Genomic DNA, 24,971 nt, shown 5'->3' on the forward strand with positions numbered 1-24,971 from the left:
ATATGCGCATGCGCAAGATTTCACGGTGAGTGACGACCCGTCCTAAAAGCATTCATTCCACAACCACTGAACGAACAACAGACAACAGACTTTCGTGTGTTCTAATGGGTACAGCTTTAAGATTACCTCACAGTGGCACAGCGATTTAATCTAGAATATTATCGCAACACCCACAGAATACATAGAGGTGCACTCACTACACGCTACTCTTAACGGCTTGATGTTTTCAGTCTGTATAGTAGCGTAAAACTCTGACGTATCGCACTTCCCACCAATAGCAGCCCTCTAGTCCAGCTGATAATAAACATTCCCCGCGCACCGCAACAGAAACGATTTCCCGCTGCAGGGATTTTCTCGTCATCTGTGGACCGTACACACAAGACATTTATAAGCCGGGAGAGTTTCAAACAAAACTTGCGACAGAAAAATTTCTCTAGACACATGTGTAGCCATGTTAAATATCTGATGATTGCTGGTGGTGATCACAACCGATGATTACTGAAAACGATTAGTATAACAATGGCGACGGTGAGTTAAAATAAACACAATGCAATTATTTTGGGGGTGGCGCAGTGGTCACGCGATCTGAGGCATGGTCCTCGTGCGCCTGACTGCTGCGAGCGTGGGTTCGAGTCTCACTCAAGGCATGGATGTTTGTCCTCGACCTTTCTCTTCCAGTCTGATGGATAAAGACTGGCCACGGAAGGCAAGGCGAAACCACCGTGATACTTTCACAAGAAAACCCAGAAAAGGGGTCACGACGGTCAAGCTGACCATAGACGATGAAAAACAAAATATTTTTGCCCATTTGAATATACGGGGTCCGCAGTGGCCTTGTGTCGCTTGGTCGCTGGGACCGTGGGTTCGAATCCCACTCAAGCCATCGATGTTTTCCCGCGTTTTTCTGTGTCGTGCTGTCCTGTGTACAGGTAGAGGCCTTGGGACGGGCCGATCCATCGTCCAAGGAGTGCTACCAACTGTGTAATAGATCAAGCCAACGAAAAGTTGGGACCCGCAGTGCTCAGGCACTTGAAGAACGGGTCGTTCCCAGTATCCAGTTATATAGAGCGATATTTGACTCGTATGTGTGAAACTTTGTAGCGTTTGGCAGTGAGTCATGCGGAACCGGACTTACTAATAAAATAAGTAAGCTATATTTTACTTATTTTATTCGTAAGTCCGGCCCTGAATGTCAGGTGTTTAGCGCATTTAATCTCGTCTTAGTGCGCGGTCCACACTAATAAATTAAGATAGAGATTTTGTGTCATACAGTGGGTGTATGAAGAAAGGAATCGGTACTTCGGCGAGCCCCTTTCATCGAGCAGTCTTATCCCGAACGGACATCGGTGGGTCAGATTTGGAGTCCCACAAATGGGCAGTAAGTAGAAAGGGCTGTGAGACAAGGTCGGACGAAAGTAGGCCCTCTAAAACGTCTAATGGAAGAGTGTCAAGCCCGTCTGGAGTCCCTAAATAGGCCAGCAAGGAGTACAGCCAAATAGCAGATAATAAAGTTTCATGTTTTCATAGATTGTATAATGGTTAATCAAGTATGTTAAACATGGATTACACAAACATTGATTATTTACTCAATATTGGCAACACACGTGCATGTGACGTCACACACGTATTATTCTGACATCTGTCCGCATCTATCGAAAAACTATTGTGAAAACAATTTATTTGTCAGTTGGATGCGACGATATGAACACAAAGTTTTGGTGGGAAAACCAGAAGGAAAGAGACCACTAGGAAGACCTAGATGAAGGTGTGCGGATAATATTAAAATGGATCTTGGAGAAATAGGATGGGGTGATATGGACCAGATTCTTTTGGCTCAGGCACCAGTGACGGGATCTTGTGAACACAGTAATGAACCTTCGGCTGCTATAAAATGTTGAAAATTTCTTGAGTGACTGAGCGAATGTTGGCTTCTGAGCAAGAGCTCGGCTCCAGAAGTAAGTTGGCCAGTCGGTAACAACGGTAACTACACATGTTAGTTAACCCCCCCCCCCCTCCCTCCCGGCAACACAGCAGCAATTTAGGTTGGTGGAAAATGACCGAAGCTCATACATGGTATCCATGCTCACAGTTCGGTATTTACGTTCATCATCATGGCGATGTTGGCAGCAATTATCAGTGAACGTTCTTCAGTTTCAACGAGACTGTACTATGCGGCTCTAAGCCACTATCCTAGAAAACAGACTTCGTCTTTCTAACCACTAAGGGAACTAGAAATCTTACCTAGATTGTCCGATTTCTGTAACTAAATGTATTGTTTTTAAATTATGACTATTCGATAGTTTGATTCGATGGAACTGTTAGATTGCGCCCATCACTGGTAACCAATATTGATACAAAAATTTACTCCGGATGTAAGTATTTATTGTCTCTACGTTTGAGTTGCAAATTTATTTGATTCTATTCTATTTTTCACTTCGGGGTATGTGGCAAAGATTGAGGTATGGTAGGTAACCTAAAATGACAAGGTTAGGTTTAGCCTACAGCAGAGATTATATCTAAGTGTTTGGGTGTTTCTACATGCGTTTCTGATATCGGTAGCTCTGTGTATGAATAAACGAACATAGACATGAAATTCAGAGCTACCATTTGTCGTGGTGCAAATAAAATTCTAACCAGCCCAGAATCAGATTCTGGTTGTCAAATATTACTGACTGAAATATTCTGGTTTATCAGTAATCGGAATTGACATTTTTAAACACACTGTATTGCGAGTAGTAGTAGTAGTATAACTGGTTACTGATCTCTACATTCATTTCCTCTGTCAAGTTGTGCAAGGCACCAGTGTCCACTTCATGTTCACTCAACTGCCATGTTATGTTTGTTTAGTTTAGAGTGGGTAGTAATATATTCTCACATAGTTCAGGTACTATGGTGGTGCAGTAGACCAAGTTAATTCTCCTTGAGACCAAATAAGTTGTCACAATGGCCCAGTGTATTCAGTTGATACCATGCTGTCATTAGTGAGTGTTTTATGGATTTCCACAGGACTTTGAATATTTCTTTAAGGTCAGGGTGCTGCCTTTGAATTCATTGTAGGATATGATAAGGTCTGAGGATGTCATGGTTCCACAGTTTAGGGATTTCTAAAGTTAAAATATGCATCTAATTAAAGGAAAATGGGCATTTGAAAGAATCAGGCAGTGAATTCTTGTAAGAAGCATTGAATGAGGCAAGGAAACTTCTTCATGTCAAACATTTGACTATAACACATTCAAGTTTCTGTGTGTATAATGAAGGTGCTATTTTCATAAATAACTTTGCTGGTGGTTTAGGGTGCCTAACCTTATAAAGTGGGAGGATGTAACTAGGTTTCTACACTTACTTAAATCTTGGCATTCATTGAATGTGATAATCATCTCACTGAGCTGCCAGTACTGCTGGGGAAACTGTCCTGAGCACCTACAGATTAGCTGGGTAGGTCCCAAAGATATCTGGGGCGTGGTGAAAGGCAACAGATTTCTTAACCCTACATTTAACAGTTCCTGCAAGAAGTTTGTTTTGGAAGTAGTAATATTAAAATTAAGGTTATGTTTGATTCTTACTGTGTGCTAGGAATAATGGCTATTAGCTTTACCCTTCTACTTTCTTTTCTTACCCCACAAGTTCAAATTCTTGCATGTTTTCAAACATTTGTAATATTTTCTTTACAGATTTATGAAAATTTGATGAAGAATGGATGAAATTGAATATAAACTGCAGAAGAAGAATGCCATTTTAGTGGTGAATGTAAGTACTCCCATTATGTCTTTTAATTTGGCAGTAAATAACTTTAAATTCCAAAAAACAATAATTAACTTCTTGTATCCTAATACTGATTCTGTTTTGTGTGTACAGTGATAGACCAAACAGCTATTGCATAACTTATAACTTTTTGGTTTTTTCTCATATCTAGGTATTATAGTAATTTAAATAAGGTTGCCAGGACATGTAGTATGCAGTTTAATCTTTATTCATGTGAGATTTAAATCTACTATTCCCATGCAATAAAGGTTAAAGGAGGAATTAAATTAAACTTTATTTATTTCTGAAACTTTATGTGTGTAATATTAATGTTTCTTTGGTTTCTGGCCTGGTGTGGTTTATTCACTAACAAAATATTTACTTGATTGTTGACAGGCAGTTTCCAAACTTGTTGATACTATAAAAATGAAAGGTGCTCCACATTCTGGAAAAATTGAAGAGGTGAGAAATAAAAAATAATATCTGTCTTATTGATGTTTGAATAAAGGGAAAAAATTTACATGGGTGAAATTATAAGTGCATGCACAATTTTGTTTAGTTTAAAAGCCTGAATGGAAGAGACCATCAAGAAGACCTGGGTGTAGATGGGAGGACAATATTCAAAGTATTAAAATCAGGGCTGTGGAGTTGGTATTAAAACCCCTGGCTCCGTGTCAGACTCCTTCATAAAAGCTCAATATGTATTAATTATGGTAAACCTACTAAAATGGTAAATGGTACCACAAGATTTTTCATCATCACCATGTGAATCATCAGGCTACTTTTTAGACTTATAACATATATTTAAATATAAGTCTAATGGTTATTGCAGAAATCGTTTGATTTATAGACAGTTTGTATTCTTAAGGTGCTGGGGACAAAGTTACAAAGCATTATTCCCACACCACGTGGCTCTATGCTTCATTGAATCTCCCGGAGCGTGTGGCTGCCAGCAGCTCACATGGTAGCGAAAGTGTTAAAATAGTATTTTCTTAAGATTTTATATCGAAGTCGGAGTTGATACATTTTTACCGACTCCGACTCCACCTAAAATTTCTTCTGACTCTGACTCTACAGCCCTGATTAAAATTGATTGTAAGGAATCCAGGAGGAGGGTATGGATTGGATTCATCTGGCTCAAGAAAGAGAGTGGTGGTGGGCTGTTATGAACACAGTAGTGAACCTTAAGATCCCATAAAAGAGCAGGGGATTTCTTGACTATGTGTGTGAATGTCAGCTTCCCAAGAGGCCATCTGCTCCATGAAGTTATTTATGAAGAGAAAGAATGTACAGGAATAAAAAGCAATGCCACATAATCTGTTGGTTTAAATGTATGAAAGAGGTTCATAGCCTATAGATAAGTAACATTGTTAACTATTAGTTATAACCTCTACTCATTGATTTCCATAGTTGTTTGATATTTTTGATAATTATTAAACTGAGTTATTAGTCCAAAGGACTGCATCCACCTAACACCGTGTTATTGTTTTTGTGGTCAACATTACAGTATGTTCAATCAAGAATGAAACTAATCTTCTAATAGGTTAACAGCAAACTGCTGCATACCTGTAGGATTTGAGGTTCTCATGTTGGTGAGTATGAAGATGACTGTCTTCCGGGTTGTAGTGCCGTGCTGGTAGAAATTTACCAATGTTTCAGACGTTCATACTGCCATCATCATCAGGCTACAACCCAGAAGACAGCTGTCGTCTTACTGCATACCTACACGCAGAACAGCACACATTTATGTCCTGTGTCAATCTCATTTATCACACAGAGCTTTTTGACTTAATATGTACTTAGAAACATGACAATTTAACATATTTCATAAGAATTGTTTGAAGTGCCCCCTTTCTGCTCTCATGCATGTCTTGCATCATATAAGCAAGAGTGAGACACTTCTATGAAGTTCAGCTTCAGTAACTGAAATAATTCCATTTATTATTTTATTCCAGAGGGCTTTAGTAGTGTGAGGGTTATTCTTATACATTTTAGTTTCCCCACAGTTAAAAGTCGGTTCAACAAAATCAGGGGATCTTGTCAGTACTTTGCTGATTATTCTGTTGTCAGACACTTCACGTGTATTATCCATTGATTATCAGCATTATATGCATGCACTGTAATGCTGGAAATACTCATATTTTTCTTCAGCTGTAAGTTAATAAATAAAGTTTAAAATTATTCATTGTCAGGACTTTTTCCATCGTCTGTTCTTTAAAACCATGACGTTTCAGAGGCTGGTTCTGTCTCCGTCTTCAGGTGAGAGGTACCTCTCTGGTGGTTTTAAAGAAGAGACGATGGGAAAAGTCCTGACAGTGAATAATTTTAAGTGTAAACTACCGTCGTCAAAACCCTTTAGAATTGAATTAATAAATAAAGTATTCAGTATATTGTTCATGTACTGATAAAAGTTCTCAGTTTGGTGAAAAAATATCAGGCTAATGACCTGACTTTCACTTACAGTACTTCGAGCCCCCGTTTTAAAACTGTGTAATGACAATTGTTGAATAATGTGGGTATGTTAATTTCTCCTTATTCTTACATTTTGCATATTGACAAGTCTACTAATGTAAAGCCATGCTTCATTATTTATGAACAGAAACTAAGCATGGTAGAAGAATGATGCTAAGAACAGAATTGATTGTTTCTAAGAGAAGATTACAGAAAGGAAGGTTAAAACCTTTAAAAACTGCCCTGGGTTTAATTGCTGGTGAAGATAGTTTCAGTAGCTAGGAATCTAAGCATGATAAAATGGTTCACAGAACAAAATTGTTGTAGCAAGGAAATTAGAGGAACTAAGATCACAAAGCAAACAACTGCCCTGGGTTTTTATATCAATGAAGATGCTGGGTTTAGGGTTGGTAATAATTGTTGTGTATTGAATGATCATGCCTGTGGTAAACTTTTGGGAAATAAAAATTAATAAGAAATATAAAGATTTTTTTTAAATTTCCCTACAGTAACACTGCAGGCACTCTGCTAGTTACTTTAATAAATCAAACATAGCTTTCCCATATTCAGTACATTTTTAATGACAGGTAATGTATTACTGTACTGGGCTGTTTAATATTATGCACCATTTCATTGCTTTATTAAGATATCTAGCTGTACATGAAACAAAGAAGCCTGAAAATTTGTGCCTTATAATAGGTTGCATGGAACTTTGAAAATATACTCTTTATTGTGAATCTTCAGAAATGAGTATTCAAGGTGTATGGTGAAACTAGCATCCCCACTAAATTTTTTAATCTAAGCTGAACTATACTAAATTTACCTGATATAAATTAATCTAACTTGCTAACATAGTGAGCCTCAGAGAACATTATTATAAGACATACAAATTAACTTAGATTGCTTAAGCCAATGTTTTGTAGTTATATTGTTTACATTTAGTCTTGAATGAACATAACTGCTTTCACTGTTGTAACCTACACCACATGTATAAATACAGTTTTAAAAAAAGATGTATACGTGCAAGGTTAATATTCTGTATTACAATGTGTATACATCTTTTTGGGACACACTGTATGTAAATGTATCACTTGTTTATTGTTCTTGGGAGTTTCATTTTGGGCACGAACACAATATGTTCTGATAAGAAATTTCATTGAGTAATTATGAATCAAGATTTATTTGTCTTGGGGTTGGACTGATTGAGTATTTAATGATTTTACTCAGTTTGGGACAGTACCTTGAAGTAACCTGCAATCACTTCTTCTGTGGCCCATTTAATTTAACTCAGTAAGGTGGCAATGCCTTTATATTCTAGATTTATACTTATTGTTGGCAGAAACCTTGTTTGAGTCTTGGTCAAATTACTGTCTATGCTAGCAGGTTATTCATGGTTTTCCTTAGTCTGTGTCAGTGAATCTCATTTGAGTAACTTAAGGGATATACCTCAACTGCCCTGTTATAATTATCATTAACTCACTATTTGTGATCATCTTTTCAACTCATCTGATGCTGTATAACCTCTGCAGTTGAAAAATAATCATTAAATAATAAATAAATTATGTGATATATCAGTTTAATGTTCCAAATTCAGTCCTTAACTTATTCAATACTAATCACCCCTGCTGTTGAGATAGTGTCATTAAGTAATTAGTTAATTAAATCCTGAGTAAAATTTTTGGCCGAACACAAGAAGCAGGTGAATGGAGGATAAAAACTAATCAGGAAATTTATAAATTATATAAAGACATACCATTGTCACAATTTGTAAAAATCAAGAGACTACAATGGGGAGGTCACCTGATTCGAATGGACGACATCCGAATTCCAAAGATGATATTCAAAGGAAGTGTCGGAGGAAGAAGACCAGTTGGAAGACCCAGGAACAGATGGGAGGATGCAGTTCAAACGGATGCCACACTGCTCCTGAGGATTAGAAATTGGAAGAAGTCAGCGGAGGATAGGGCCGAATGGAAGAGGAGAATTGAGGAGGCCGAATACGGACCGGAGAGCCATAGAAGAAGAAGAATTAGTTCACTTTTCCAGTGTATTGCTTAACTCATCTATTACCTAATAACCTTTGCAATGAATTGTAAAGTATCCTTTGAGTTCTGCCTATCTTCAGAACAAAGTACGTCAAAAATCTGTATGTGTTATGCTACACATATTGCACTCACATAGACCTATAAGTTTTCAATAAGGATGCTAGATGGCACAGGGTTTTACTTTACAAGTGTTGTTATTGTTAGGCAACTTGTAGAAATGCTTTCATATGGGTGACAAAAATATGGCAGATATTTTTCATTGTAGTTCTTCATTGAAAGGAATGTGAGAGAGGTGGTAGAAGGAGGTAATGGTAAAAAGGGAGAAATTTGTGAATTTCAACAGGCCTTTTCTACTAACATAGTCTGTAATGAACAGGTACTGTGCTGTACTGTGTATTTTATGTGGTGCATTGCTTTTATTCACATGTGCGTAACTAATGTATTATAGAAAATATGTTCTTTTCTGTAATGCTGTTTCTTAAAAAGAGATGGAGAAGGTTTCATCAAGTGACTTACTAACCAAAGTGTACTTTTCTGTAAAGCTGTATTCATCTGTGTTGACAGTGTTAACAGACTTCATTAATAAGCTGCATGCCAAGCATGTTCTAGTCTTGCAGATCACTCAGATAAGATAATTAACTTAAAATGTACTGTTTTCATTTACAACTTTTTGCATTTTTGTCAGCTGCCAGAACTGATATTACTAAAGGAGAAATGTGAAGATGCTGATCCCATTATAAGTATTACAGCTTGCCAGGGAGTTGTAACTCTTGTTGAAGTTGGTGAACTTGGAGTAATACCAACTTTATCCAGCTTCATAGCAACATTGCCCACAGTCAGGTTTGTATTACTGTTTTAGTTTCAAGATAGATTTTTATTTATATGTGATATCTAAGACTATGTTTAATTCTTATTGGAAAGAACTGAATGCAGGGGCATGGTTCTCCCTGTGGATAAACACCATTATATGAAGGCATATATGAGACATGGAGGAAAACGCCATGCTTTCCAGACTACTATGAGAAGGTGAGTGGTCAGTTTCATACTGAGGCCACTGTATCATCTGCACCAATTGGATAACAGGTCCAAGGTGCTTTTAGACATTTCATAATAAAATTCACCCAAACTGGAGGACCACCCCTTGTTGTCTGCCCACTACTATTTATTCAACGTATTCGCAGCTACACTCTGTATCGGGAGGCCTTCTCTGTCCTCAACCAGAGGATGTGCCTTGCTGTGGTCACAAAGGACCCACCTAACATGGCACGCAACCTCACAGCCACATTTCCAAGGAATTTACATATGTTACTCATATTTTTGCTTTTACAATGGTAATTTAGGTGTTTCTTATATGCCGTCCTTTAAGTACAAGCTCTTGACAATCAAGTAATTGTGTTAAGTCGAGCCTTCGCCTCCTCCTATGTGGGAGGTTTCTTTGTCTTTGAAGTGTGCATTTATGAGTAATGAGTAACAAGCCCACTGCCTCTGCACAATTTCTATTCAATCCTGATTTTGACTGCTAGAGCCACAACCTTGCTAAAAGGTCTGAGCTGATATTTTCTCTTCATTTCTTGCTTATCACTGAGTTCCTTGGGTACAATTTTGGCTCACACTTTGATCGTGAGATCTTCAATCAGAATCATTCTCACAGATTCTCTGTTCGTGTTCAGTTCTTTTGCTATTTTCTGAACAGTGAAGTGACTTATTTCTTACCATTTTAGTAATTTTTTCCAGATTTTTATCATTTCTCAAAGTTATCAGCTATATCTTTTTTCAACTATAACATATTTAATTCCATCTTCAAATAGTTAACCAATACAAAAACCTCAGTTATACTCAGTTTTCTTCTCCCTAAATTTTTTATGATATTTTGTAAATGTAAGTAGCATTTTTCCCCAAATATACCAACAATTTAATGCTGAGTCTTGATTCTAAAAATTTATTATGAATATTTTGACATGCAAACAAAACACTTCACAAAATAAACATTTACTAATGAAAGACTCTCAGGCGATAAACCGTGTCAGGTGGCTGAATGGTGCATGGACCATTTCTTCTGACGTGGCTTGTTGCCCGAGAGTCTTTCATCAACTTCAGTCGCCACGAAAGCTTCACTTTGTAAACATTTACTGCAGAACCATGTAGTCATGCGCTGTAACATGTTTTAAGTTACCATAATTCCCAGCTGCTGCATTAAAACATGTTCAGTTATTTATTTATCAGGCTTTGTACATATGTAAATACACTTATAGCGCAAGACATTTCTGATGATGTAGACATTTTCTTGAAATTAATATCTTGCAGTTATATATTCTTTGTATTTTTGCCTCTTTCTTATTTTCAGAAATTACACTGGAGTAATATCTTCTATTGGAGCTTTGTTGATTCTTGATCTTAAAGCAAGACTCTCTGAAAATAAATCATACCGGTGTCCATTCAGCCTTCGATCCCCACAACATCCTTTGATTACTGTACTGAAGCAGAATAAAGATTCTTGGTTCGATGTATTCAGTGTAATGCAGTTTATCTGCAGTCATAACGAGGACATGTAAGTATATACGCTCTTTTGGTTTTAAGTGTTCATTGTACCGGGTCTTCAATTTATGCTGTAACGGCCTTGCTTGTGCTGCGTGGTCGGCTGGCGATCTGGTGACGTCGGCCGGACTGGTCCGTGTTCTTCCCGTGAACACAGGCGAATCAGTTTTATTGCGTCTCTCGTCGCGGATTGACGTTGATAATATGGTGTACAGTATTAAGCAACGTGTGTTCTTAGTCGAAACATATGCCAAATATTCATCCTACGGAAGATGCCGCCGTAAATATCGCAGACATTTTCCCGGTGAAAGTGTTCCTAGCAGGCCCATGATAGAGAGATTAATAAAAAAAATTTGTAGTACGGGATCAGTTTTGGATAAAAAGAAGAACAGGAAACCACAATTCATTTCGGCAATTTCCCAAGAAGAGCTTCGTCAAGTATTTCGAAACATGTTAACGAGATGTGAAGCTTGCCTACAAGCACAAGGAAGTCACTTTGAACATCTTTTGTGATTTAAGGTAAGAAAATTAATGTAATAACGTGTTAGTGACGAGAAATATTCGTAGTTCGCTGTTACTAGCGGCACTGAAACTGATTCGCCTGTGACTCACGGGAATAACACGCGCCAGCCTGCCGACGTCAACAGTGCACTCGGCCGAGCACGCAATGCAAGCAAGGCCGTTACAGCATAAATTGTAGACCCGGTATAATGGTATCTATGTGTGCATCTGGTTTAATGTTTGGTAATTTGGCATGTCACCCACATGGTACTCAATGAGTTTCATTTGGTTCTTAGAATGAATGGTGAACGTTTTCCTAAACACCATTAAAAATTGTGTTATGTGCAGTGTATTTTCTTGGAGACAGAAACCAGATTATTAAATATTATTTAGATGGCATATATCCTTTTAAGGATTATGGCATGTTAATTACATTAAGTTTGTCTAAATAGGATTTGAAGTTCTCATGGCAGTATGAATGAAGACGGCTGTCTTGTGGGTTGTAGCGCCATGTAGTCTTGTAGAAGTTTACCAATGTTTCGGAGGTCATTGCTGATGATGGAGGCAGCAAAGACATCTGAAGTGTTGGTAAAGGTAAACTACCAGACTGCATGGTACTACATGTTTAAATAGATGTGTCGTGAAGTTCCTTGTAACAGATGCATACTCAAGTTTGGCTGCACAAGGGTGTTATGCAAAAGCAAATGGCTATCAGCAGTAATTATATTGGTGTTGCTGATTATGATGATAATCTAGAAGTTGAAGTTAGGGCACTGAAGAATAGTCTGTTTCACCTTCATTGTTCGTATTGTGTAATACATGTCTGTAGATGTTCCACATACTACAGTAACATTAATTACAAAAAAAAAGCCAAAAAAGGAGATTCAATTAAATATTTGTTTTACTAATCACTGAATTTTTATGTTAACTTACCAAAAAAATAGTTTCCCTTTTTCAGCATATGTAATGAAATTTCACTCTAACAAAATTATACTACAGTGAAAACAGATCACATTAAACAATATAACCAGCCATCTACTTTTACCAGTGCATGAATTATTTACTGTCTCTCAGTACTGAATAGAGCTATTTTGTTTCTGTTTTCCTTTTTTCCTTTTTTGTTCCATTCCTCTCTTATATCATATATTTGTTTTAATTAGTACAGTTCATTTGCAATTAGAAACTCTTTATTGTCGAGTGGTTAGCATTCGTGTTTCATATTTGGGAGGTCCCAGGTTAAAATCTTAACCTGGAAATTTGTTATCCTGACTCAGAGCTTTCATGGATTTCCTCAGTTCCTCCAGGCAAATGCTAGGATAGTAACTTAAATAAGGCCTTTTCCTTCCATGTCTTCCAATTCATTATTCATGAATCATCCTATCATTTGACACTATATTGTTTGTGCTACTAACAGCATGGTGAAATACAGTACAAATAACATAAAAATGCATTATGAATCCATGGAAAATTAGTTTTCATTTAATAAAATACTTTTAAGTAGTACATCCTTTTTCAAAATGAAGAATTACTGTAAAACAATGAAAATAACATGAATTGGGCTGCATAGTTAAAGCATTAGCTGGATACCATTGGCTTGAGCTATATTTGAATTCAAGAGGTGGTGAATTGGGTAAATACACTGAACATTGTTGTTGTTCTGGGTAGTGATGCCATGTGGACGTATAGGTAGATCCCAGTGTTTCAACAAAATATACTATTTGCATCTTCAGCCCAAAACCAGTAGAACATCATTGTCATCACTGTTAGAACCTTAAACCTCAGAAGTGTAGTGAAGATTGTAAGTCAGAAATGTAATGCAAAATATGTTTACAGTGTGAATGGGAAGAATACATTACATTTTTACATACTAAGAAAGTTAGAATGCAGACAGAAATTATATAATATTACATGTAACTGGAATTGCAAATAAAGATGTATGTGAACTTGTTGGATTTGAGATTAAAAGATTCTGAGAGTTAAAACCAAAAAATGAAAGTCTTGTGTAGCAAGGAAGAAGTTCCAGTATACAAAATTTTAAAATGTTCTGAGTCTATCCTGCATTGTGAAGCTTACATTTAGGATGAATAGGGACATTTTGATAATGAGACACTTATTTTTAATATTGCAACCAGAAAAAACTATCACTGAAGAAGACAGGAGAATTTTTGCTTAAAATATTTGAGAACATAATGACAGATAAGCTTTGGATAAAGAGTGTAAGGAATTAAGAGAAGAAGGTTAGAGGTTGTAATTATTTTATATGTTTACATAATTTATATTGTGAAATTGCTAATGGTATTGGTAGCTAGCGTAAAGATTAGATGAACATTTATCGTCATCTATTATTGTGTATAGAAAGCAAATAAATAAATAAATACAATATAGGAATAATCTCATTTGGTGAAATATTTATGCAGTTTTCTAGTTACAATTTGGAGAACTGTGACAAGAACCAAAGCAGAGAGCTGCAGCTTTTGTTGTTCTGACTACCTGTGAACAGAGGTGGTAGGGTTTACTCTGAATTACAGTACATGTTTTCCAAATGTGGTCTTTGTAATTTTACATATCTCATTGTTTCTTGTATTCGTTCATTCCTGTTATATATGTAAAAAAGTTTGTCCCACTATACGCCATGTAGGCACTTGGGGGGAGTGGAGGTATAGCTCCTCTCTTCCTTGACCTCGGCACTAGATGGGGGTGAGTGGTCAGCATCACGCCCCGACCGGCTTTACTCCCGGGAAAGGACCCCGGTACCCATTGTAGAGGAGGCTGGGTGGGCCCCAGAGCCGGTCTGGACGCAGAGGCTAGAGGAAAAATCCTCTGCCCCTGTCGGGGATCGAACCCGGTCGTCCAGCCCGTAGCTAGTCACTATACTGACTGAGCTATCCAGGCTCATCCTGTTATATATGTATCTGTTGCAATTATATGACAAGGTAGTAACTCTATCTGCCATTTTTTAAATAAAGGTCAAATGAATTCATGTTTTACATGTATTAACTATTGCAAAACTGTTTACACTGTAGTAGCTTTATTTTTAGTCATATTTTCTTACTTGTCAAATTAAAAAATAAATAAAAGTTGTAGATAATAGTGTAATTACAGTTTAATGTTGTGTTGCTAACGTTTTAGAATGAGATGTTTTCTGAGAAAAATGATAATGTTTGATTTGAGCTTTATGTGAAGTGATTGTATTTAATTGATATGAATCAAAACTAAATTTAGTTTATTGCTTTTACATAATAAACAATTTCATCAAAGTCTGTTCAGTAATTTAAGAGATATATTATGTAACAGAAGCAGATGGACAGCAGGCACACCCGTATTATATGGTTTCATTTTGTTTGCTTTGTTCAAAAAACCATAAAAAGACTTTATTATGGTGCTTGGTTGCAGTGTTGTTCAGAACAGTTTGGAATTACTGCATCCTGTATTCTTGTACGTACTGTGTAATCCATCCCTGCCACCGAATCTGTCTATGGCCTGCAAACAACAGATATGGATGCTACTACTTAAAACCACATTTTCATATGAAACAAAGGATATCCTGTTTGAAGTTTTATCTTGGCTTCCGGTAAGAAAATTAATTTTGTCAGAAATGTTGTTACATGATAGAAAGAAGTCTTCGTTAAAGCATCTTAATCAGTAACATTGTAATGTACTATAGTGATTATTTTGTGAGCACTTCATCACATATTTCTTCCCTATGCTACATTTCAGTTCTGTTGAATTATCGTCAGTATAGGCCTTGACATGTCATGCAGTTTACATGTTAGTTATAATTGTCACATTTATTTGCATATATGTTTTAAGAGATGTAATATTTTATATGTTTTAAAATAATTAGTATTGTGTATAATGCCTTACATGAGTCCAACACACATACAATATAATAATATATAGTGCCACCTAGGCAAAGTTACTTTTGTTGTTGTCAGGGTTGGTGATATCACTAGTATTGTAAGTGGTTACCAGTATTTCGGAGGAACACATTATCGCCATCTTGATCTCTGACTCTGAAGATGGAGGCTATAGAATCCTTCAAAATGTTGGTAATTACCTACAAGACTACATAGTGTCATTTCCTAAAGGACACAGTTGACATCTTCACCACCGTGAGAACACCAAATCACAAAAAAAATACTCTTTTTCACAAAATGTTGGTATCATGTCAGCTGTTGCAGTTGACTTGTCTTACTTTCCACATGCAGATTTTGTTGTTCTGCTGTCTGTGTACTTCTGTATGTTGTATACAGCTTGTGCCAATTATTAAACTAAACATTTTATTCCCTGTTTGTATAAATCGTATCATTTCAGGTTGAGTCTGAGGCAGAGACACTTAGAACAAGCCATATGTTTCTGATGCTGGTAGAACTGGCGTTGCAGAATGAAGACACACCTTTGTGTTCTATACTGGCTCCATTCATAACTGCACTGACCCATCGGCTGATATGCCATGGTCATGACCCTCGATCTTGCCTGTCAGCTCTTACTCGCCTTCTGGTCATAAGCCCTGAGACAAGTAGCTGCATTCTCATGCTTCTCTCCAAAACTGTTGGTTTATGTCCTGTAATCTATTTGAGGGATCTGATCGTCTTCTGTAAGTTTTTCTTCTTTTGTGATACTAATCTATTTTAAAGTTGTATAATGGCTTTACACATCTGACGTCCTTACCACCACCGTGTAGTGTGTGTTCTTGGATTACAGACATTAGGATCACTGCTGATTAACTGAATAAAGAATTATGGACAGCTGATAATGGGTGGTCTTTAAGCAATGATGAGTGCTGAGGTCTAGCTACTAGTGTGCCACCAGATTGCTAAAATTGGACGAATTTAAAATAAATGTTTCTCTGAGTATCACAAAAAATGGCATTCATCAACATTCCTTAGCATTGTGGTGTGATTGTTAGGGAAGGGGTGTTAATAATATTGCATTTTGCACAACCTTTCTTCTAGGCATGGATTTGTGATTGTTCTTCAGCTTGGTGGATGGGAATAGAATGGACAATCCTTAACTGTAAAAATTGTCCTGACTGTAAGAAGTGTTCTGTTACAAAGCTTCAATCCATTAGTACTAGGGGATTTAAATGACTTTAAATAGCCTGAAGATGGAGATAGAATTTTAATTTACAAGAAATATATCCATGGACTAAATTTACTATAAATTCTAAAATTTTAATGAAATTTCATTAGCAAATTTTATAATATCTGTAGATTATAAAGATAAGATTTATGTGACCTTACTAATACGGATTTATGTGTTACTCCTTGAAGCAGTCAGAACAGATGCAAACATCCATATTAACATAAGCACATCAGACACAATATAAATTCCATGCACTATACTTTCCAAGTGTACAGTGAAGATATGATTTGAACATACATCTGCATCTGATTTCATGAATTTGTTTATGTAATGGTTGATCACAAATACCATAGCGTTCACAAATTGTTGATTGAAAAATGGGCAGAAAATTTGTAAAATGTCATTTGTGACCTTTTCTACATCCTGTGGCCCAAATTTGTCACTAAGAAGTTTCACCCTTCTCCCATAATTTAGAATATTTTTTTCCATTTGAAATCTCTTTCTCTTCATTATTACATTTTATCACTCACTAATATGTCATTTAACGTGCAGCCATTCACAGAATTTCCATTATCTCACTGTCGGTATGTAATAACCTTTCAATGAATATTCTGGGCGTGTGGCCAAAGTACTAAGTGTCAAACTCCACTGTTTCTTTGTAATACACAGTTTTATTTTTATGTTCTCTATTGTCAGTTCATAAGTCACAAAAGGAGACTGCGACAGCTCAGTTGGTAGCATGGTGTGGGTGAACTAGGTTCAGTTCCCAGTTAGATTATTTTAAATCACTAAGTCTATATTGCCTTTGGAGACAGTACAATTTTATTTACATTTAAAGTATTTGCATTTATTTATTTCCTCCTCCTTTCATTCACATTCGAGAATGAGAGGACAGTGTGAAATTTTGAAGTTATAAGTTAATATTTTACAACATCAAAGCTCTACACATTATCAAAATAGAAGGTATGCATGATATGCTTACAAACTAATATCACATTAAGTTTTCTGCAATTTAAAAATATATTAAGTTCCTTAATGCTATAGAATGTGTGTACAGCAAGTAGCCTTTGGTTAAATGTTCATGGTATCACAAATGTCAGTGTTTTGTTAATGCCTGAAGTGTCAATAGAAATATCTGAAGATTAAAATCTGGCATCTTTGATTTGTCACTACTTGAAAAATGCAGAATTGAAAGTCTTCACAGAACTGACCCTGTATGTTGAAGACTTTGGCACATAACAAAATGATTGTCTTAGGTCACCTGACTGACTTCTTACATGTGATTTACATATATTACAGTATCCTTGGTAGAAACATAATTTTGTTTCATATTTATACATATTCCTGCGTGTAGTTTATATTCAGTACATGTTGCAGGTGTAACGATTGTAGAAACGAAGATGTCTAATGCTATAGCTAACAGGATGTTTGTATGTGGACTACTACAGTGGTTAATGTATCCTTCTTATCTCACTGAAGAAGCACTGCAAACAACTACCAGTTTCCTTGCTCGGGTGAATAGCAGTTCTTCGTGGTCATCTTCCACAGGCCAGCTCTGTGCTAACAAACACTTCAACCTTTTACGGAATACTGACGGTCTAGTTGGTTCTGTCATAGAGATGTGCAGATTGGCTGAAACATGGCAGAGCAATCCAACAGTTATTCAGGATTGGATGCAAAGAATGATAGATGTACCCCAAGATATTAATGAACACCTGCAATTGTTTGTGTCGGCATTATTTATTCACAACTTTGATAATAATGAAGTAAGGCAAGGAAGTTTCAACTTGCTGCTGAAAATGGTTGAAAAGAATAACGATTTTTCTGCCGTCGTCGTGATCCTCATCCTGTACAAACTAGCAGAAGAGAAAGAACCCCTTCTGCAGCTGGAATTTTTAAGAGGACTAACCAAAATGGCTGTTCAAAAGGTGAGGCTTATTTTAAAAAAAAAGAAAATCTCAACCAGCTTTCAGTAACACTACCACTGAAGATGGCTGCCTTCTGGAATGCTCTGATGATGTAGGCATCAAGGACCTCTGAAATGTCGGTAAACTTATGCCAGACTATACAGTGCAACAACCCAGAAGACAACCATCTTCAGACTCACAAATCCTGTGTAATAGTACCATTATTCATAAGAGAAGTAGGCAGGTGTTGGGACAGTAAACATATCAGCTTAACCTATAAGTGACTTGCAGTACATAAACATATTATTAATGGTACTGGCGGAGTACTCTGCAATGTATAAAATACATGCATTAGTCACTCATCACCAGACGTGTATTATTTGTATGGCCTGGCCTGTTGTGTTGTGGATTCCTATAGTAGGTAGGTGAAGCAAGTAGCCTTGTCATTTAGCACTGTAATCAGTTAGTGGTAATTGTGATATGACACATTTGTTTACTGGATGGCAGGTCTTGTTAAAATGCTACCATTATTTCAGGAGTCTTTTTATACATTTTTCCCTGTAACATAATACTGTACTGTACAAAAATTCTAGAGATCTGATCAAACTATAGCTAACTCTTCACTTGTACTAGAAAAATGGTAGTACTTTTTGTTATATTGCAATGCAAGAACACAAAAAGCTTTATTATCAGTCAGACTTGGCTCCTTATCGATGGTCAGAGCCTTGCTTTTCTTCATGCCTGTTTCCTGCTCAGTAAATCTGTGAATATCCCTGTTGATTTTTGCACATTGTGGAAATCCTGTTTGACTTCCCACTGGCACTGGCCTCTTATCCAACAGTGTGCTATCTACTGTGAAACAACTGCATGACTATGCTCAGTTGATTTGACTTGGTCAGAGCCTTCCTTTTCCTCAGTAAATTTGTCGATGTCCGTGCTGATTTCTGCGTGTTCTTAAGCCCCCAGTTTGACTTCCCACCAACACTGGCCTCATCCCTAACAGTGTGTTTACTACTGTGAAATAAGAGCATGTGATGTATGATCTGAAGCTTTCATGGTTTTCTCTTACAACTACAGAAACATTGGTGTTTTCTTCATTAAGCCACCTTACATGGCTGGTAGCCCAAGAAGAATTCATTTTATAGATCATTTGACTTTGCTTGGTCACAGCCTTGCTTTTCCTCAGGCCTCTGTATGTCAAGTAAATTTGTGGACATCCCTGCTATGGAAGTCCCCGGTTTGACATGTCAGTGACACTGGTCTCATCTTCTTCTTACATGCTACTTCTACTTTATTGCCATCCACACTGCTATCTTGTAGAAATGCATCTGGGTCAGTGTTATCTCCTAACTCCATTTCTGTTAGTTCTTTCTGCTTTCTAGTTTATGTTTTGTTTTCATGGTAAGAGAAATATGTCTTGATATTTCTGAAGCTTGCTGTTCTCTATAGTTGAGGAACAATGTGACAATCCCTGTAACACCATACAGTACTATACCATATTATTAGAGGTTCAGTTTAACTGTAGTTAACATTTGACTTACAGAATGTGCAGGAGAAGCTAGAATAAAGGAAATACTCTTCATTTTAGAGCAACATAAGAATACAAAAGGCTATATTATTTAGATTTAATTTTAGGATAAAGCTTTATAAATTGTATGACATGACAGGTTATCCCTATTCTCACCAAGAGAGTGGATGGAATTGGTTACAAATTATTTATGAATAACTTTTTTATTCCTGACTTATTTGATCTGAGTAAAAAGAAAAATGTACTGTTGTTGCACTGACAGATCAAACTGCAAAGGCATGCCTTGAGACTTGGATTATATTTATTTATTTAGAGTTCATTTAATGACACATTCAGTATCCAGACTATATAGCATTGGACAGTGAGTAATGAATTGGAAAGGATTTGAAAGGAAGTGGTTGTGGCCTAATTTAAGGTACTGTGCTGGAATTTGCCTGGAGTGAGTAAAACCACATAAAACCTCAGTATAGCCAGTATCTGGGCTGAGATTTGAACCAGGACCTCCCAAATACAAAGCAGGAGAGTTAACCACTCATCTATGACATTTTGTAATTAGATTGCAAAATCTTAAACTATGGTAACTTACAAGTTAATGCTAGGGGTGACCTAACAGCATTATCTGGAAAGACAAATGTGCATGGCTACTGTGGAAGAAAAGAATTAACACGTGAGATATGTTGTGAGAGGGGCAAGATGGCAGATGGCTGTTCCATCTGTCATTATACATGGGAGTAGACTAGAAAATTTTTCTTCTGCCCTCTAGATCTGACATTACTCTACAGTTAGGTTCTCTTACATTATGTGGTGCTAAATGTACTCACAGATATTATAGACATTTCCTTGTTAGCAATATTTTTGAAGAGAATTGTCCTCTCAGCCCCATGTTGTAGATTTACAGCATGTAAAAGAACCTTACAAGCATGAAACGAGATGTTTTGTAAGCAAAATTCAGCGGCCATTTTTCACCCAAGTCTCTCCTGATTCACTACTAGATGGCTCTAGCAGTCAAATGAGGATTGTGCAGAGGCAGTGGGCTGGTCACTCATTGCTCACAAATGCACGCTTCAAGGACTAGGAAACCTCCGAAAAGGAGGCAGTGAAGACCCACAGCTGGGTTGTAGAGCCAAGGAAGAAGAAGAAGAATGTACTTCAATGACAACAATAATTTCTTGAATGGATTTTTTTTTGTGAGAAAATTAATTTTTCAGGCCTCGTGGTTTAAGAAGATATGTATGATTGTTTGCAAGAATGTGTGTCTTAATTAAAATGCCTGGAATTAAATAATTCCAGTGTGGGATACAGTGGCTACTTAAATTGAGTATGATAAGTGTTAAAGTTTTAAAAATCAGTTATTCATGTGGAATTATTCACAGTGCTGGCTGAAGTTTTCTGTGCATTTACTGAGCTTTTAGAGGCCAGTCTAAATTACTTCAAGAGCCACATCTGGGTTCATCATAGTTTCCTCATACTTGTTAAAATTTTTGGTATAAATATTTTAAATTAGTCGGTTCCAGGAATCTAAATATGATTTTATGTTGATGATTGTGCACTATAACTGATGTCATAGTACTGTGGTTGTTATGACATTTTAATTGAATGTTATCTGATGTCTGTTATTTAAAAATTAAAAAATATAACTATTAAACTTAATTTTTTATATAAAAGATGTTGGATTATGTCCACCTGAAAGCTTATATTAATGCTAATACACAGTTGTCAAAACACTTTAGAATGATGTTGGTACTGCATTTTCTTTGGTCACCAGACATTCATTCATGTGTAGGACCAAATGACCTCATCACAACCAGTATTTTGTATTTTTTGTTTAATGCACATCTGCAACACCCTGCCCATTTCTTTCGTTTAATTGACTTAACAACACTAAGCAAGAAATACAAATTATGAAGCTTCTCATTACATACTTTTCTACTGTTCAGTATCTATGAAACATAATTGAAATAATAGTTTTTTTAAATGTAGTAGAATATCATTACACCAACACCAATTTATGTCTAAAATTTGTCATCAAGTAAGCAGGTAAATTTAATTAGTTTCCTTTTGTAATTGAAATAAATATTTTCTTCTAATGTAAAGAAGTAGGAATAGTATGGGGATATATGTAGAAACAAGAATTTGGATTATGTATACTGTAATTAGGTATTGTCTTTACAGGAGAATGTAAACCTGATCCTACACACTCTTGAATCACTGAAAGGCAAGCGAAGCATGAAGACACTGCTTATTGATTTGTATGTACGACTCTGGAAAGTAGAATGCCGCTGTTATCCTTATCTGCAGAAACTACTCTTGGAAGATCCAATATATGGAAAAGACTGGAAGCTGGATATGGCTAGAGCCCTTGCCATTAAAGAAATCTGTGAAACCAGGTAATATTTAAGCTGTTCAATGCATCTGGATCTGAATATTTATATCCTGATTTGATAGAATTTACTTAATTCTCTGTTTCCAGTACTTTCAGTGTTAATTGTGGATTGGAATTATGGACTGAGTATAATTATTTTGTTACTAAACAGCAGCTATATTTTAGGCTTTTCTTTATAGGAATTATGAGATATTCAGGACATACACAACTGTATTCTCTGCAATGTTGTGTGTGAATATACATCTGTATGCAGATGTAATGGTATAATAAATATTTCTAGAAATGGGGAAGTCTTTTCCTTGATACTCATTCCATGGATTTGCCCATTTTTTCTTGTCTTTTATATACAGTTCACTTGTGATTTTATCAGGCAGGTTTCCATAGAAGTAATGCTCAAGACTAGTATTTGGGAAATATCCATTTCAGATCTGTGCAGGGTTACTGACTGTGCTGAGTTAAATTTCTTGAAGTTTGATCAAGCTCTCCAGTATAATACCTTGAAATAGCCCATTTATGCAGTAAAAGTAAAGTAAAGTTTGTCCTGCTACGTGCCATACAGGCACTTGGGGTGAGTGGAGGTATAGCTCCTCTCTTCCTTGACCTCGGCACTAGATGGGAGTGAGTGGTCAGCATCACGCCCCGGCCGGCTTTACCCCCGGGAAAGGACCCTGGTACCCATTGTAGAGGAGGCTGGGTGGGCCCCAGAGCCGGTCTGGATGCAGAAGCTAGAGGAAAAATCCTCTGCCCATTTATGCAGTATACAATCATAAATTATACATACAGGGCATATATAATTATCTTTACAAATTTACTTATGAATAAAACCTTTATGATAAGACATTGACACACTATTTGAATGTAATCTGCAAGAGAAATTCTCAAAGTTTCAGTGAGTTCGCAGCAGGTGATAGCATCTGTTTTCCACTGCATTGCATTTGTCTTTGTGAATCAGGTCAGTTGCCATGAATTTGCAGGATAAGGCACAGTATGTGGAGTGGCCTTTCAAAATGAAATTGGAAACAGAGGTCCAAAGACGTTTCAGAATGATGTCTCACAAGACACCACCATCAAAACCATCTGTATGTGCCTGGCACAGACAGTGTAAGGAGACCAGAAGTGTTTGGAACAAGAAAGGTACATGGCATCCATGTGTGTCTGGTGAAAATGTTGAAAGGGTATGCAGGTTCTTTTGTCCACAGTCCACGTAAGTCAACGTGAGATGTAGCATGCGAGTTGCAAATGCCACTTTTGGCAGTTCATCGGGTGTTACAAAAATGTTTTGTGTCTGTATGCTTACATGTTGCAAGCAGTGCAAGCATTATGCCAGGTGATAGGGTAGCCTGCAAGGAATTTGTAGTGAATTTGAGAAACTGGATGAAGACGAATACCTGAGGAAGGTCATGTTCTCTGATGAGGCTACATTCCAAGTTTCAGGAAAGGTAAACAAACAGAACGTACACATTTGGGTATCGGAACACCCTCATGCTACAGGGAGACACATTAGAGACAGCCCCAAAGTTAATGTAATATGTGGTGTGGCCTGTTGCATTATCGTTTGATTGGACCCTTTCTTTGCTCAAGTGACTGAGACATCCAGCAGTTACCTGGATATGCTGGAAAACTTTGTCTATCCACAGTTACAAGAACTGCAGCCTGCCATGTTCTTCTAGCAAGATGGTGCACCACCACACTGGAGCTTGATTGTGCCTGCATCTCTTAATGAGCATTTCCCAAATAGCTGGATTGGCCATGCTGATCCCATCCTTGGCTGGCCAGATTACCGGATATCACATTCTGTGATGCTTTCCTATGGGGATACATAAAAAACTGTGTACCGAACTCCGGTGGCCAACATAACAATTTGAAGGACAGAATTGCACCTGCTGTTGCATCAGCTGATGTTGAAATGCTGCAGTGTACGTAGATGGAGCTTGAATATCACTTGGAAATTGTACGTGTGATAAATGGTGCCCAAGTTGAATGCATATATTGTTCAAAAGCAACTTTGAGACTTTCTCTCGCAGATGATGCACAAACAGTGTGTCTATGTCTTTTCTTAAAGGTTTTATTCACGAGTAAAGTTGTAAAAATAATTTATATACATTCTGTAGAATAAACTAATGAAAAGGAAAGATATTGCAGTGCATATAGGCATAAATATTTTTATTTTAATGTTATTAATATTAAACATGTATAAAAAGTTTTGTACTAAATTAAGTGGAATTCTTGTCACTACAACATGGCTTGTTCCCAGATTGAGGGTGTAGGAGATTACCTCTAGATATATAGTAACAGTTGCAGACAGCTAACGGATGGAGGTCCTCCAGCTTCATGTGTTTCCTAAGGCTCAGGATGGAGGTTCAGTGTTGTGAATGTGGTAAAGGCCTTCAGATTCCATAGAAGTAGAAATATTTTGAACAGCCAACTAGACTTTTAAAGAATTATCCTGAACTGTTGGTTACAGTGTATTTAGTTACAGATCTTATTGAACTCTATGTTTTATGCCGTGTTTTAGTTTTTTGTTAGCAGTTTTTGAGAAATTTCAAAGCCAGTTTGAGCTTTATGTATTATTTTGGGCTAATACAAACAAAAATAACATTCACTGGACAAGTTCTATTAAATTTGTTAAGATCCATAAAGCTTTGGAGGTAAAATTTAGGAAGAGAGATGAATGGACACACTTGTGATTTCCTGTCCATTTTATGCACTTCAAGTAAGAAACACATGACAAGGGCAGTAAAAAAATTATTTGTAACAGGTTATAGTGTTATACTACCGCATTGCTGAAAAAAAAT

The 24,971-nt window shown here is 36.7% G+C and overlaps 1 protein-coding gene and 1 long non-coding RNA gene across 12 annotated transcripts in view; one reads left to right on the forward strand and one right to left on the reverse strand.

The window, feature by feature from the left end:
* The first annotated feature begins 2,087 nt into the window (after window positions 1–2,087).
* LOC110835440 (focadhesin) overlaps window positions 2,088–24,971 on the forward strand; it is a 49,895-nt gene continuing 27,011 nt past the window's right edge. For 3 of the 11 annotated variants that reach the window (XR_002544905.2, XR_002544906.2, XM_022075651.2), the window contains exons 1-9: window positions 2,089–2,372; window positions 3,672–3,747; window positions 4,138–4,203; window positions 8,923–9,077; window positions 10,582–10,785; window positions 14,667–14,844; window positions 15,588–15,870; window positions 17,736–18,286; window positions 21,966–22,180. Coding sequence is in view for 8 of the 11 variants with exons in the window: in XM_022075651.2 (XP_021931343.1) it covers window positions 3,694–3,747; window positions 4,138–4,203; window positions 8,923–9,077; window positions 10,582–10,785; window positions 14,667–14,844; window positions 15,588–15,870; window positions 17,736–18,286; window positions 21,966–22,180 (1,706 nt within the window). In the remaining 3 variants the exon portion in view is untranslated. Of the gene's footprint in view, window positions 2,373–2,688; window positions 2,885–2,929; window positions 3,028–3,069; window positions 3,436–3,671; window positions 3,748–4,137; window positions 4,204–8,922; window positions 9,078–10,581; window positions 10,786–14,666; window positions 14,845–14,904; window positions 15,042–15,587; window positions 15,871–17,735; window positions 18,287–21,965; window positions 22,181–24,971 lie in introns of those variants that run through there. The other 8 variants (XM_022075650.2, XM_022075646.2, XR_002544907.2 and 5 more) reach the window with 7 other exon arrangements.
* On the reverse strand, window positions 17,158–20,779 carry LOC147874773 (uncharacterized). Its single transcript, XR_015533721.1, has 2 exons — window positions 20,615–20,779; window positions 17,158–17,990 (listed from the first exon to the last, which is right to left on the reverse strand). It is a non-coding gene; the product is annotated as an uncharacterized LOC147874773 (long non-coding RNA).

Source organism: Zootermopsis nevadensis, unplaced genomic scaffold, assembly GCF_977971745.1.
Source record: "Zootermopsis nevadensis isolate Lab colony 2312 unplaced genomic scaffold, Znev_1.0 Znev_ptg000005l, whole genome shotgun sequence".
In the NCBI taxonomy this organism is placed as follows: domain Eukaryota; kingdom Metazoa; phylum Arthropoda; class Insecta; order Blattodea; family Termopsidae; genus Zootermopsis; species Zootermopsis nevadensis.